The sequence below is a fragment of the Acinonyx jubatus genome, chromosome A3, assembly GCF_027475565.1.
Source record: "Acinonyx jubatus isolate Ajub_Pintada_27869175 chromosome A3, VMU_Ajub_asm_v1.0, whole genome shotgun sequence".
Lineage (NCBI taxonomy): Eukaryota > Metazoa > Chordata > Mammalia > Carnivora > Felidae > Acinonyx > Acinonyx jubatus.
Genome location: NC_069388.1, coordinates 18,965,558 through 18,980,432, shown reverse-complemented (window position 1 = coordinate 18,980,432; position 14,875 = coordinate 18,965,558). Strand labels below are relative to the sequence as shown.

At 58.2% G+C, this 14,875-nt stretch overlaps 2 protein-coding genes across 2 annotated transcripts; both read right to left on the bottom strand.

Annotated features, from left to right (window-relative positions):
- Positions 1–226: 226 nt before the first annotated feature.
- Positions 227–9,140, bottom strand: LOC128311345 (translation initiation factor IF-2-like). The gene is made up of 3 exons (XM_053201350.1): positions 9,083–9,140; positions 5,104–6,003; positions 227–4,491 (listed from the first exon to the last, which is right to left on the bottom strand). The coding sequence occupies exons 1-3, from the start codon at positions 9,138–9,140 to the stop codon at positions 4,460–4,462; spliced, it is 990 nt and encodes a 329-aa protein (XP_053057325.1). The 3' UTR covers positions 227–4,459.
- On the bottom strand, positions 7,889–11,297 carry MAFB (MAF bZIP transcription factor B). Its single transcript, XM_027070091.2, has one exon. The coding sequence runs from the start codon at positions 10,894–10,896 to the stop codon at positions 9,925–9,927; it is 972 nt and encodes a 323-aa protein (XP_026925892.1). The 5' UTR covers positions 10,897–11,297; the 3' UTR covers positions 7,889–9,924.
- Positions 11,298–14,875: the final 3,578 nt, after the last annotated feature.

The window sequence follows — 14,875 nt, the reverse complement described above, 5'->3', positions numbered from 1 at the left end:
GATTAAAAGGGGGGGGGGAGGGGTAGATAAATTGGAGAAGGGAGAGGGATCAGAAACAGGAGTGAGGCTGGTTAGTTCCCTGCCCTCTGAATCCCAACAAGATTCATCTCTGATCCACCCACCCCTGCCTTTTTCTCTTCCAAGACCCACCAAGAATCTAGAGGGAACAACCAGACTGAGTTCCATTCTGCCCCCTCTCCCAGCCTTCCCTCCCTCCTGTGCCCCCCCCCAACGCCCAGTGCTCCCTGACCTGCCTCTCATATCAGATGTCAGCCTCTCTCCTCACACACAGATACCAGAATGTGTCCCAAAGGGTACCACTGAGGGATGCAAGATTTTAGTGGATGATACACAAACAATGTTGTTGTTTTTTTTTTTAATTAGCAGTATGTATTTTAAGGAGTATCAAAAAACTAGATACTGATAGATGATAGATAGATAGATAGATGAGAGATAGCTAGGACCTCAAAGCCATGCTTTCACAGACATGACCCCTTTCCTTTTTAAGTACATTTTATTCAACACATATTCATTCAACCAACTACTGGGTTATTGGGGTCTTACTGAGTGCCAGGCACCGCTCATAGTGCTTAGGGACACGGGTGAACAAAAGTCATCAGACTTTGACCTCACAGGGCTTATGTGCTGGCAGGAAAAAGCAGAAAATAAGCCCTAGATGAGTAAATAATCCAGTGTTCCAAGGTGATTAGCATTAGGTGGGGAGGGGTGAGAAGAAAAGGGTCAGTAGAGCAGAATAAGGCAGGTCGGGAGCGCCCAGGGAGGCGGGAGGGAGCAGGTTGCCAGATCAGGTAGGGTGGTCAGGATAAACCTCATCAGGAAAGGGAGACAGATCTGAGCAAGGAAGTGAAGGGGGTGAGGGAGCTGGCCACAGCTCTCTCTGAAATAAGACGGTGCAGGCAGAGGGAGTACCAAGCACATGTCCTGAGCAAGGAGAAAGAAATTTCCCATTCCAGAAAAAAATTTAGACCTAAAATGTTCTTCCCTTACCCATCCGACTTGGATAATGCTTATCCAGGCTTCATATCCTAGCTCGAATATCACCCCCTCCAGGAAGCCCTCCCTGATCACTCTCCCCAGGCTAGGTCAGCTTCACTTTAGTACAGATGCTCTCAGAGATCCGGGTTGCTTTCTCCTTTTGAAACTCTACACCGATTCCTGTTACATCTAACTGCTCGCACGCTCTCTCTTTCCTGCTAGACTGTAAACTCCACGAGGATTGTTTGCTGGGATTATTTCTGGTTTTGTTCATTGTTGTATTGCCAACACCTAGCACAATGCCTGGCATATGGAAGACACACAACAAATGTTTGTTCAGCGATTGAATGGATAGTCTTAGGTGGCAGGCCCGGAAGCAGATTATTCGCTGAACGCAGGATTGTAGCAGTTGTGGAGAACTGGGACAGTAGGTTCCTTTGGGACCCAAAGTTTTGGTGGGCCAGAGCAGCTCCAGAAGCTGGAGCCCCTGCCATAGCAAAGCTGGATCCGATCAGCCCAGGAGCCCCACCTCTCTCTGGCACCCACCTGTTCACAAGCCGCCCCCCACAGGCCGTCTTGCCAGGATAGCTTCTGTCTTCACTGGAGAAGCCAAGTCTCAGATATTCAAGAAGCTTTTGCTCCGCCTTCAACTCTGCACCTGCAGCAGCAATGTTGAAAGGCTTCCTTTTGAAGCATGCAGGAGAATCCTAGGAGTGGCTACCAACCTGGCACATCTGCTGGGCTGCCTGGCCAGGCACGGAATGGGCCCTGTGCACCAGCATAAAAGTGACCCTCACGGTGGTCATACTGTACAATCATATTGTATGGCTTGGCTGTGACAGGTAACATGCAGCAGTACATGATTGACAGGGGCTTGTGGGGCGAGCTTTCCTCTCTTGCTTCCAGAGCTTTCCTCTCTTGCTTCCAGATCTCGAGTGCTTCATATAAATATTTATGGGAGTCTGGGCCTCCATTAACCCCGCCACTGCCACATTTCACTTGTTACACGGTGCTTGGGGGGCGGGGGGCGGTGTGAAGGCCAGTGCCCAATACACAAAGCACGTATGTCTGTGGATGAGAACATGTAAAGACGATCATGGACCCAAATGCATTTTGTCAGGGTGTTTACACGTATGTAATCCTTGGCTTTCAATGCAAGCATAAATCCATACAGGTATATGCACAATCGTGTGCCTTTCGTGCACACGGTGTGAGAGTGCAGATACAGCAGATAAGCGCATGGGGATTTAAGCGTGTGCACATACATGCTTGCCTGCCTCTGTGAATTTAAGAGCGAGCTGCATACGTGTTTATGCGCGTGCCTGCCTTAAGAGTGTAAGCACATCTGTGTGCAGGTTCGAAGTTTCCATACTGCACCAGAAACAGCTTTGGTTAAACTAAGGATGATTCCATCAAAACTGCCTCACCTAGAGGCTGCTGCTTTTATAGACACTTGCTCTGCTAATTATGATCCATTTGCTGGAAAGTTCAACTGAGAACAGATGAAAGGTGAGGGGTCTGTTGATTATGAAAAGCATCAATGTCCCAAGCTAGCAATGCCCAAGTGGGCCCCACCACACACACACACACACACACACGCACACACACACGCACACCCCAGGACCACCATAAGCTGCTGGCTTCTCCGTGAGAGACTGATGCTGTAGTTTCCCTCTGATCCCCTTATGTTTGTCCTGCTGTATCTCCAGGAGCCCATCGTCCATCTGTGTGTCCGGGCAGGGAGACTTGTGTGTGGAAAATGGTAATTATACCCCCAGGAAAGAGACTACCCTGTGCAAAGGGAATTAGAAGGAAACTCTCCTCCACAAGGGCTATTTGCCACCCCTCCATATTTTCCCCCACGCTCTTCACCACCACCACCCCCCTCAGGTGTTTCAGATAAGGGATGTGAACTTGTGGAATCTGATGCCAAAAATACAAATTTTGGTATGGGGGGGGGGACTCAAGTTTTCCATCTTCTGCTGGGCAAGAGGTGCCTGGTCTGGGCCTACTTCTCCGTCTTCATGGACAATAGTAGCCCACACTTCAGAGAATTAAGTGAACCATTTTAACAGGACTAACCTCATGATCTGGCCACACCTCTTGTGCCCCATGACCTCGTGAACTCGCTGCCCCTTGTCCATGCAAAGGGACATGTGTACCGGGCTCCAGTTCCCAGGACACCAAGGAGGGCCAATGCCAAGCCTTGCATTGGGAGATGCAGCCCTTTGCGGCCCACTCAGGGAAAGCAGAGCTGAGTCCCCAAGACCAATCCAAGCCCAGGGCCTCGCCTGAGTAGGAAACAGGTGCACATAACCCTGGCAGGGTCAAGGCAGTGAAAGTGACACGAGAAGAAACAAGGGGACTTGAGAGTGAGCTCCTGATTCCCGATGGAGTCACAGGCCAGGCTTAATGCCTGCCTTGCTCTCTCCAGCTCTGAAATGAGCACCCCTAAGCTTCCCACGCCCCTGCCTGTTTACTGAAAGAAGTGTAAGCCCCTGTAAAACGCACAGAGCCTCACAGGGAAGGCACGGCGATAGAAGTTTTGAATTTGTGGACTTCTGCCCCTTTCTCACGCCAAAACTGGCTTCTTCCAGAAAGTATCAGGCCTCCTCCCATTGCTTCTGCGGCTGCCCCTCCAGCCTGAGGACAGGATCCCCTTTTTTGATACAAATAAAAAGGAATGTGTAACAAGCGGCTGCTACTTTACAGGAAAATAACTTCACAGGCAAAGAATGCAGAAAGGCATTCTGAATTTTGCCTCGGAACAAACCCTTATTAATAATTTAGGTGGTTTTCCAAATTGGAGCAGCAATTTATCTCATACATTTAATTTCTTGCAGGTGAGAACAGTCAGCTCTGATCTTCTTATCTAAATTCATCTTTTAAGGTAATTTGTGTCTCACGATGGAAAAGGGGACTTTAGATGCTGGAGAGACATAAGGTGTGGAAAATGCATGGGGAACACCGCGAAGGCGTTCAAAGCACAGAGAATGTGTGCTCCCCAGCTGAGAGGAATGCTCTCCGTGGTCTGGATGCCTGCTCCTAGGAGCAGACACAGAAGAAGGGGCAAAATTCTAGCAGCAGCCTTCTCCAACAGAAAGCTAGTCCTCTGAGCCAGGTAAGGGCCAGCCTCAGAAGCCTTATGGTGACTTCCTCCGACAAGCCGGTCCACCCTGGATCAGGGACTCTTCCTTCGCTGCAAGCTGGCAAGTCTCCTCAGAGGATTGCGCTGGGCCCAAGCTTGGGAGCAGCTCTAGGAACCAGACTGACTTCTTCTAGGAGGGCTGCTGTTGGAAAAGACGGTGTCTGCAAAAGGCACCTTTTGAGGACTTTTATTTTGGTGGGGGGAGGAGGAGCAGAGTAAACCTCTAATCCTCCCTTCCTTACATAACAAATCCAAACACTGCTATCTCTGGGATGGAAGGCCAGGCCAGCAGACAGCAGGCTGTACAGGGAAGGGTTACGCAAGAAGCCACTTCTGGGTTTTCCTTTCTGAAAACAGAGGGGCAACGAAGAGGGGTTTGCATCTGCAAGTCTGCAAGGGCCCCGCTGGAATCTCCCAAGCCAGCTGTTTCCAGGGCCCTACCGAGACCGAACTTGAGTAGGGGTGGGTGGCAGAGGGAGTGGAGGGTTTGCCTGGCATGGCAAAAGCTGTGACTCTAGTCACAGAAAAGCCCAATAAATGACCACACTGGTGTGGTTCCTGGCACGCCCACGCTAGGCCTAAGAGGACAGGCCGCCAGGAGAGTGGGTGGCATGGAGGTGGGCACCTCTGCCCGGGACTGGGATTGGCCCTGCCACAACAGTGCCCAGAGACCCTGGATCTAAGGAAGGCGGGCTGGGACCAATAGAGGGATGTGGGTCTAGGGCCCAGCCCCAGCTGCGCCGGCTTCTGCCACGGAGGGCCCGGCTTGGCCGGCGGGGATCCTGCAAGAGGTCGATCCCCACCAGCCGGGCTGCGGGCGGACGACGCGAGGGAAGGCTGGGGAGTTGAAGCCGTCCAGGCGGGAGAGCCCAGAGCCACTGGCTTGGCCCGGTGCCCCACGGAAGCTCGGGGACCCCGGAGCCCGACTCCACCCACTCGCCGCCGCTGCCCGCACTTACCGGACACCGCGGCCCCGGCTGCCTTAGCCCTTCCTCGCCTGGCGGAGTCTGAAGGCAGAAGGGACGTGGGGCCAAAACGCAGGGAGAAAGTTTTCTGCAGTGAAGAGTTCGCCAAGGAAGGGCTGAAGGAAAGGGAAATGGCAAAGAATAGGGCCGCGGGAGACCCCACCGAGCGGGGCTGCAGCCGCCACCCCTGCGCGCGGGCCGGGACCCCAGGCTGCAGGTCCGCCGCGCCGAGCGTCAACCCGACCCCTCGCGGAAGGTGGCGGCGGCCGATCCCGCCCGCACGGCCTCCCGCACTTTTGTGCCACCCGGGGGGGGGGCGTGGGGGCTTCGCTCCCGCGACCCGACGGGGGCCGCCCCAGCCAGGGATTCGGCCCGGAGCGAGCCACCGTCCCGGGGCCGTGTGCGTCTCACTCGGCGTGCGTCCTCGGCTGCAGGCGCCAGCCTGTCTACGTGGGACCAGTGCGGGCAGGGACGAGTCCCGGCGCAGGGAGATGTGGCCCCCGGGGTCGTGGAGGAGCGCGAGGACCCCGCGAGCAGGGCGCAGCGGCGGGAACCGAAGAGGAGCCGCGGGGCCGGGCCGGGCCGGAGGGCCTCGGGACCCAGTTCGCTCTTCCTGCGCTCGCCGGCGCCGGCTCCGCGGCGTGGTGGCGGGTCGGGACGGCGGGCTGCGGGCTGAGACAGGGCCAGGGCCTGCCCGCCCCGGAGTCTCTCGAGGTCCCGGCCCCCTCCGGTGCGCCGCCCGCTCTGCCCGGCTCTCGCCCGCGTGCGTCCTGGGGCCGATTGGTGCCCAAACAGCGGGTGGGTGCTGGGACTGACAGCGCCCGCCCGCGAGGGCGTCGGTGTGGGTGCTGTGTGTGTGTGTGTGTGTGTAGGACTGCGAGGTGTGGTTGTAGGCTTCTCAGAGATGCAATTGGTCACTCTGAAACTGCCTGACCCACCATGTCATTCTAGATGCTGGTCGCTCACTGGGTTGGTGTCTGTGTTTCCGTGCTCTGGGGAAGGGAAACCAACGCCTTGGAGTTTGTGACCCTCCCCAGCCCAGAGGCTTTTTCAAGCAGAGTCCAGGTGGCTCTAGAAGTGGAAGAAGCCAGTCTGTTTGGGATTATTCCAAGGGGAGTCAAACCTCCGCCAAATGGAACCCAGGTGATCCCCCTTGGTCTCCAGGTTCGTACAGCGGGATTTCTTCAAGCTCTCAGCCTGACCAAAACCGCTTTCGCCCCACAGGGGATACACTTGTACATTTGGCCGTGCTCTTATCAGATTTGTGGACGTGCCCTTGAACACACAATTACCCAACTAATCACACCCCCTTGCTCCTTCATCCATGTGCACTCAGGTAGAGCGACTTCACAGGCAGACGCGGCCACCATCCCTCTCCCTGGCCTCAGCCAAAGCCTTCTGTGCCAGGCGTATCTTTGGCTTGGTGAAATGACCTGGGCCTTGGAACTTAATTCAAGCTAGAATTCTACTAAACAACACCAAAACGCTATTAAATGGATATCACTGCCGGTAGTATTTGCATCCTTACTTTCCGGATTTTTTTCCCCTGGTCTGTCCTTACCAGACGGGGACCACTATGCCCAGGATTCCGGGAATCCCAGGCCAAAATCTATTCCCTGCTAGTTTCAGCCTTCCCTTCCTTCTCCCTGGCTCTTCCCAGCTCTAGTTCCAAGATCTGCTGCTGGGGTTTCTGGCCTCTCCCCATTCAGGTCCTGAAGTTCCATGTTAGGAACTCTGGGCCACAGAACCCCAGGGCTGGAAGGCTGAGTCTCTTGGACAATAGATATTGGGTCTGAAGATACCAGAAGCCCGTTGGACCCAGCCACTGCCAAAGGAGCAGAGAAGCTTTCTGGATTTGGGGGCAGGGGGTGGGTAATCCCACTCCCACTCTCAGAAATATCTGAGGCCAACTCTGAATTATAGACAGGACTGCAAGAAGGCTGAGAGGGGTTTTGGGTAACCTAGATGGGAGATCTTGACTCTTCTGAGCGTCTGGAAAAGGGAAGGTCTGGGCCCACCTCCCAGTCAAGGATGTCCAGTTTGTAGGGTGGCTACACCAGAATGATGCCCCAAGACCCCTCTACCTCCCAGTTTGGCAAGTCACTGAAATCCTGGTCAGGACATGCAGTGCCCTTCTGTGGGTCTGAGGGCTCCAGGCCTGAGTGGCATGTGTGCCCAGGGCACACCACCCCCCAGAAAATAGGTCCGCAGGAAGGGCTTCCTGTCTGAAGAGCCTTACCCTGAAAGCCCTGGTGCTGGGTTCCACCTGCTTCTCCAAGTCCTGGGGAAGGAGGCACAGGCCTCCACTCAGGGCAGGCAGGCGTTCTCACTCTGGGCAGCAAGATACGCTGGGCAGGAGAAAGTTGAGAGCCTTGCAGCCCAGGGAGGAAGGCCAGAGTGGCAGGGCCAACTGAGCCTGATTGCCAAAAAGACCCGTTTCCCCATCAGGAAGCTCCGGCTTCTGGGCTTCTTGGGATTGGCCGATCTGTACCTCAGAGCCCGCAGGCTAGCAGGCCAGTCCTGATCCTCAAGCCTGAAAGCCTCCCCAAAATGTGTCCCCTCTCAGCTCACAAACCCGCTCCCAAATGAGGTCTCTACCTAGAGTGAGAAGCAGGAACATATTTGGGACTCATGTACATACACACTCACAAGCAAGGGAGAGAGTTGCCCAGACCTGGTCTGTTTCTCCATTGGCCAGGGAGGGTGAGTGTCCCCAAAGTGGTTCGACTCTTAAAAAGGCAAGAGAAGAAAGTCAAAGTCAGGCGCACGCAGAATCCTCTAAATAAACACCATTTCCATGGGTTTAATAAGCAAAATAGGAAACCATTTTAATAACCAAAAAACAGAAACCAGTCTGAATAAAACTACAATAGACTAGGTTTTAATATTTTCATATCATAAGCAGGGTTTGAAATTGATCCCTTATTTTACATGAAATAAAAACAAATTTCTGTTGCAGCAAATTTGATTTCAACACAGTTGAATCCGTAAAAACCGAAGCTCGTTTCTGATGCAGGACGAATATCCACAATATTTAAAACTGCAAGCACCATGCGGTTCATACAATCTTGTTATTACTGTTAATTTATCAACTAATACAAACTCAAAAATGCATCCGGCCAGCAGCGCCAGCAATCTCAAATGGGAACTAAAAAATACGCTTTCGTTTTGGTATTTTTGTCAGTGCAACTTAAATCCTTTTACTGACCTGCAGGAAAAAAAAAGGTAATAAAGAAAAACACCCAGATTTTCCCTATAACTACTATACAACTGAAGGGGGTGGGGGGGGAACTCACCTGCTAGCTCAAAAGCAGGGAAAGAAACACACAGAACATGTTGGTCTAAAGGACGCGCTTGAAAGTTGCAAAATTACGTGCCAATGGTTGGGGTTCTGGTACTTTCTGAGTGTGGCGGTAGGTTCAGCACACGTTTGGGTCACCATTGGGCAGTGTCCAGGCTGGTGAAGCTACTCACCCTAAGAGCACCGCAGCCACAGCAATTAGTGTGGATGGACCTGGAGGGCTGTGAAGGGACCCTGGGGTGATCCCGACTGCATTAAAAAGCACATACGATCTGTTTTCCTTTCCATTCTTGTTAAGGGTGTCAGTTTGGGACACCCAAATTAGCAAGGTAGGAGTGAAGACATTCCTGGGCCGTGCTCCTCCCGGGTGCAGAACTGGGCAGCTACCCTCTCCTGATATTCAGGAACTGGGACCCGGGTCCTCTTTCTGTCGACACCCACAAAACTGAAAACTGAAGCGGAAGGGACAAGAGGACCGAATGGAGACGGGGAGAGGGGAGAAAACATGCAACTTCCAAGGGTGCCCCAAGACAAAGTTGTTTTCTGATGCAAAATGCCCAGAACTATTTTTTTTTTTTACTTACAAAAAAATAATGCCATAATAATAAACCCAAACGAAGACACTCAGCTTGCTGCCACGTTCTCTAAGCTGTTTGGCGGGGCGGTATTTACAAGCCGACAGCCGGGACTGAACCCCGGCAAGCAGCCGCTGGAGTTTCTGAACTGCCATCCCTTCTCACTCAAAGAAACAAGGGGGTTATGATCCATGATCAACAACATGCTAAAAGTTAAACAAGAAAATGGTACAAAATAGAAATTATTACCATACATGTCCAGCATGCAGGATTAATATTTTTAATGCAGATTTTCGTATTTTTTCTATATAATGGAGCAGGCAATAAAACTGATGAGAATTGCGCGCAGAACGTCCTAACTGAGGCCCGCGTCTCGGGGCTGAGAGCCAGTGTTCTCCGGACCCTGGACAGACAGGTCCGTCTGTCCTTCCTTCCTTCCTTCCTTCGCTCAGCCTCGACTCGCGCCTGCCGGACGCCAGGGTCCCTCTCCTCTCCTCTCCTCTCCTCTCCTCGCTGCTCTCTTCCTGGGTTGGACTGCGCTCCGGGCCGCGACGCAGCGGCCCCGGCTTAACGCGCAAAGTTCAGAAAGCCAGGAGTCTCCAGACGGCCTTGGCGACTCCTCGGGACTATGCCTCGCCGCCCTCCAGCCTGGAGGAAAGTTGCTCCGGGACTTCCCACCCCCTCGTCTGGCTCTGGCTCTGCTCGAGTCTAGGAGGCGGCGCTGGCGCGCGCTGCTCTCCTCTTGGCCAAGGTCCCCTGCCTGCCCGCGCGCCCTCCCGTCGCCCGCGTCCCGCGCGCCCTTCCTCCCTCTCCCTCAAGTCAAACAGGTCAAGGCTGGGGCCGTGGCAGGGACAGGGTCCGGGGGGAGTCCGGGGCGGGGGACACGGGACGGGGAGTCCGGGCCCGGGGCATAGGGCGGGGGCCAGGACCGGCCACGACTCACAGAAAGAACTCGGGAGAGGAGGGGCTGTCGCTGGTGGAGCCCGCCTCCCTGAAGCCGGAGTTGGCGAGTTTCTCGCACTTGACCTTGTAGGCGTCTCTTTCGCGGGCCAGCCGGGACACCTCCTGCTTAAGCTGCTCCACCTGCTGAATGAGCTGCGTCTTCTCGTTCTCCAGGTGGTGTTTCTGCTGGACGCGTTTATACCTGCACGACTGGGCGTAGCCCCGGTTCTTCAGGGTCCGCCGCTTCTGCTTCAGGCGGATCACCTCGTCCTTGGTGAAGCCCCGCAGGTGGCGGTTCAGCTCGCGCACGGACATGGACACAAGCTGGTCGTCGGAGAAGCGGTCCTCCACGCTGCCGCTACCACCAGCCGCCGTCGCCGCGGCGGCCGCGTGCGGCCCGGGCCCGGGGTGGCTGGTGGGCAGCTGCTGCGCTGGGCTGGCTGCGCTGGACGGCGGCGGCGACGCTTGGTGATGGTGGTGGTGGTGCGGATGCGCGTGCGGGCCCAGCTCGTCGTGGGGCACGCCGGCGCCCGGGTATGCGTGGTGCGGGTGTGGGTGGTGGTGGTGGTGATGGTGGTGCGCGCCGCGGAAGCCGTCGAAGCTCTGCAACGGCTGTGGCACCGGGTGCGAGCCGATGAGCGCCTCCACCGCATCCTCAGGCGTCAGGTTGAGCGCCTCGGGGTTCATCTGCTGGTAGTTGCTCGCCATCCAGTACAGGTCCTCGAGGTGAGTCTTCTGTTCGGTCGGGCTGAAGCTGGGCGACGAGGGCACCGAGCTACACGGCGTGCTGAGTGGTGTGGATGACACCGAGCCGGCTGGCTGCAGGCGCGTGCAGGGCCGGCCCGGGCGCTCCGCGCGCCCCAGCGGCTCCTTCTTTACGTCGAACTTGAGCAGGTCGAAGTCGTTGACGTACTCCATGGCCAGCGGGCTGGTGGGCAGCTCGGGCCCCATGCTCAGCTCCGAGGCCATCGCTGACGCGAGGCGCAGCCGCCGCTGCCGCCCGGGAAACTTTGTGGCCGGCCGGGGCGCGCCGAGCCGAGAGCGGGGGCGAAGAGCCGCGAGCCCGGGAGGCGGGGAGCCGAGGGCGCAGCGGGCCGGGGCCGCCGGCCAAGCCTTTGTCTGGGGACGCGGCGGCGCGCCGGAGAGTCCCGAGGCTGCCTGCGCCGCCCCAGAGCTCGGGGCTGTGGCCGCGCCGGGGCCGGGCCGAGTCGGGAGGGGCGGAGAAGCAAGCGGGGCGCGCGGCTGGGCGGAGGGGAGGCGCCGGGCAAGCGCCCGCCGCTCGCTCTCTAGCTCTCCTGCTCTTGGGCTCTCTCGGTCGCAGCCGCTCGCAGCCCGGCGGCGCAGCTGTGCTGGATCCGGCGCCGCCGCCGCCTTTTATCGCCTTCCTGATGTCACCGGGGCGCGGGGGCCAGGGCGGCCCGGAGCTCTGGCCAATGGCTGCACGGCCCCCGCGGCCCGGCGGCGCAGGGCGGGGCGCGCCTGACAGCTCCTCCGCCCCCCGCGTCAGCTGACTGGCGGCCTGAGCAGCCGGAGAGCCGCGGAGGCCTGGCCGAGGGCTGGAGCCCAGTGGGACGGCGGGCCCCGGCCCAGCCCCCAACACCCTCCAGGTCCCGGTCCCCGCCCGCTTGCCTTTGGGGCGCGCCCCCCCCCTCCGTGGGCCTGGCCGCCGCTTCCACCCTCTTCGCGTGCTCCCCTCGCTCTTTACCCCTCGCTCCCCACCCCCAGCCCCTGTCACCCCCAAGGAGGCTCAAAAGGAACGCCGGGACGACACCTCTCGGGCCCTTTGTTCCCCAGCGTCCCCCGCCCAGTGGGGGACGTTCCGTGCGCCGCGCGGCTGCGGGGCCGTACGAGTGTGTGCGGTGGTGCCTGCCTGTGTTTCCGCAGGTCTGCGCGTAATTTGTGTGCTGGGGGTGGGTTTGCGGCTCCAAGAGTTGTGTTCAAATCCAACTCTTAGCCTCAGGGGACCCTCGGGCTAAGCAGGGGCAGTTCCCCTCCTGGCGGCTGCAGGGGCCGAGACCCGAGATGGGACTCCCTTGCCCAGCCGCTCCCCGCGCTCGCCCCACGCACAAAAGCACAGGATGAAGGAAGCGGGAAAGAATCGGCCGTAAGGCTCTGGTTTCCTTTCCCCAGCCCGACGCACGGAGCCCTGAGCTCCGGAGGCTGGGGGCTGAGGCCAGCTCAGGACGGTGCTCCGGGTGGCTCTCGGCTGCTGGGGAACCGACCCTGTTTTTGTTTGAACGTTTTGTAACGATTTAGCAGATCTCGGCGTCAGCGGGCCGCGAGAGGCTCAAACAGGCATAAAGTGCGACCCCAAGTGGCCACTGAGCGCAAAGGCGCGCGGAACAGCCCGGCCGGCGACTGGAAGGCTTGGACGACGCTTCGGACCCAGCTGGGTCTTCCTAACCTGTCCAACCCGGGCCAGCCCAGAACGGAGGCTGTGTGTGCACCGGGGCCCAGGACAGGTTCCCCTAGAGCCACTCACGGTCCCCGGGTCTCGTCCTGGGACTCAGCCGCGAGTTCGGCGCGGATCACGGCGCTTGAAACTCCAAGCCCCAGCTCAGGGCGCGGGGGAGAGGGGCTGGGGGTGCTGGGATCCCCCTCGGCAGTCCCCTGCGCGGGACGGTCCTGGGCCGAGTTAAGTCTGTGGCTGAAAGCCGAAACGCCACAGCGAGGGGGCCCAGGGCTGTCCATGAGAAACCTCAGAGCGCAGACGGGGAGCCCACAGCGCACCGCACTGGGGATCCAGGCAGGGCTCGGGCGCCGTGCACCCTCCCAACTCGGACTCAGTCTGGCCCGAAATAAGAGCCTCTTCCCCGAGACTCCGGCCCGGGCGCAGAAACCGGATAAATCGCAGATTCGCTGTACCCGGAGACCCGACCCGCCTCCCGCGTCGTCTTCTGCTCTTCAGCTTTGGGTGCGCGCAGCGAAAGGCAGGAGAAGCGTGCAATGGGTGAGTGTGTCCCAGCCGCTGCCTGTGCAGAGCCAGCACGACTGACGGCGCGTGTAGGGGCCAGGTGAGCCACACCAGTGTGGAGACAGCCAGGTTTTTTTTTTCAGTGTTAGAAGGTAAAATAGTTTGCCTCCAGCTAATCTGAAAACTCTCTTCTTTTGCGCCCTCGGTCAGGCTGGGGTGGGGTGTGGTCTTGAGCCGCCCAATTTTTAGTAAAATGAATATATTTGAACCAAAACTTGGACTGAAAGGTTTGGATCAGCAACTGTTATTCTGGAAGAGCCCGTCTTCAACCCTTTGCGAGAAGCGTGCTCTCCGCAGAAACGATTCGGCGATCTCCGGGGAGAGCTTGGGCCCTGCGGCTGCTGCGCCCCTGCCCGAAGCTGGGCTCCAGGGACGCGCACCCTCCCTGGCCCGGTAGTGTTTGGACGCGGTGAGAGGACACTCGCACCGCGGCTCAGCGGGGGAACGTTTCCAAGCCGTCTGGGGTCTGCACAGACTAGGGCTCCGGCTTGAGGCGGACAGGGCGTGACAAACGCACTAGGCTCTCTCGGTGCCGACTGACCCCCAGCCGTCGGCGACCTCCGACGAAACCCGGTGGCGCAGAGGAAACGCCTGACGCTGTGGACTTCTGCGTTCGCACCGCGGTGGCCGGGCCAGGGTCACCCCCGGTCTCCCTGACCTTGGCTGTCGAGGACAGAAACCGGAATCTCAGCAGTGTGGCCAACTAGGCCCTAAGGGTTCCTTCGGCCCGGGCTCCGCGGTTCCAAGCTTCCCCGTCTCCTGGGGCGTCCCGCAGCCGTCTCAGGGTCTCTAGAACTCGGGCTTTGTCTGGGCAGATGCTGCCTTCTTTGTCCTGTGTCTCCGTCTCCGTTGCGGTCAGTCCCCTTCCCTGGGCTCGGACTGCGATATCTCCGTCCAGCCCTAGGACCACCGTCCCGCCAAACGCGGTTTTGTGCTGCTGTCCCAGCCAAACCAGTCCTTCCTCTCTCACCCCACCCCCAACCATCTCCAAAAAATGTTGGAACTGAGGGAGTAAATGAGGCACGAAGATTGCTCCGGAGTGAAGGCCGCTGCAGGACAGCCGACCCCACTTCTCAGTGATACCCCAGGCAGGCACCTGCTACGCTCCGCCGCGGAATCTCGGCGCCCCAAACCCTACGGCCTCCCTCTCCCGACAGCCGCTGCCCGCCGCCGCCTCCCTGCGCCTGGGGCGTGCGGGGCTTCCGGTCAATCGGTCTACGGGCAGTTCCTGGAGGCTGCACTCCTTGCCTAAAAGACTAGCTGGGAGGGGGGGGGGGGATGGAAAGAAAAGAAAAGGGATGGTGGGAGAAGTGGAGAGTGGAGGAGGAGCGGCAAAGGGAAGGAGGCCAAAGACACAGGAGTAGCGCTCGGAGCCCCAAGCCTCTTTTGAATTGGAGCCGAGGACTATCGGCGGCGCCCAGAGCCCTCTACCGAACAGTTTGCTGTCTTTTGCCCCCAAAACTCCATCCTGAAGTTTTCACCCTGACGCGACCTCCTCCCGCTACCCACCCCAAGTTGGGCCACAGGGGATGCGTCCTGGGCGCACCACCTGGGAATTCTTCAGCTACAGTTAATGAGCGAGGAGGCTCTGCGCGGGCCCGTGCCACTGCGCGACCTTGGGGTGCTCGGGGTGGGGGTGTGCGAAGAAGTTATTCCTCAAGGGAGCACGGGGTCCACCGCCAGCCGCCGGGTTCGAGGTTCGCTGCGCTGTTCCCACCCTTCCTGTTCAACCATCCCGCTAACGGGAGAGTGGCCCCGCGGCGCGTTCCGCTGTGCGCATCCAGCCCAGCGCGGCGTTCCCGGCCGGCCGCCGGCAGCCCGGTTCAGCCCCAAGATGCACTGTACACCCGTCGTTCCCTGAGAGCGGCAGGGTTTTGGTGCGTGAGTGGGCGTCTCTGTGCGTGCAAGGGTGAGGTGGGAGGTGTGCAGGAGGTGTGTGTGTGTGTGTGTGCGCGCGCGCGCGCGCTTGTGTGT

Excerpts from the sequence above, each read along its gene's own strand:
- LOC128311345 (XM_053201350.1), bottom strand. The coding sequence starts at position 9,140 with ATGGCAGTTCAGAAACTCCAGCGGCTGCTTGCCGGGGTTCAGTCCCGG. Across the intron at positions 6,004-9,082 it reads TCAGTCCCGGCTGTCGGCTT|CCTACAACCACACCTCGCAG; the intron begins GTAAATACCGCC and ends ATCTCTGAGAAG. Across the intron at positions 4,492-5,103 it reads AGCCGGGGCCGCGGTGTCCG|AAAGGAAAACCCAGAAGTGG; the intron begins GTAAGTGCGGGC and ends CTCTGTTTTCAG.
- MAFB (XM_027070091.2), bottom strand. The coding sequence starts at position 10,896 with ATGGCCTCGGAGCTGAGCATGGGGCCCGAGCTGCCCACCAGCCCGCTG.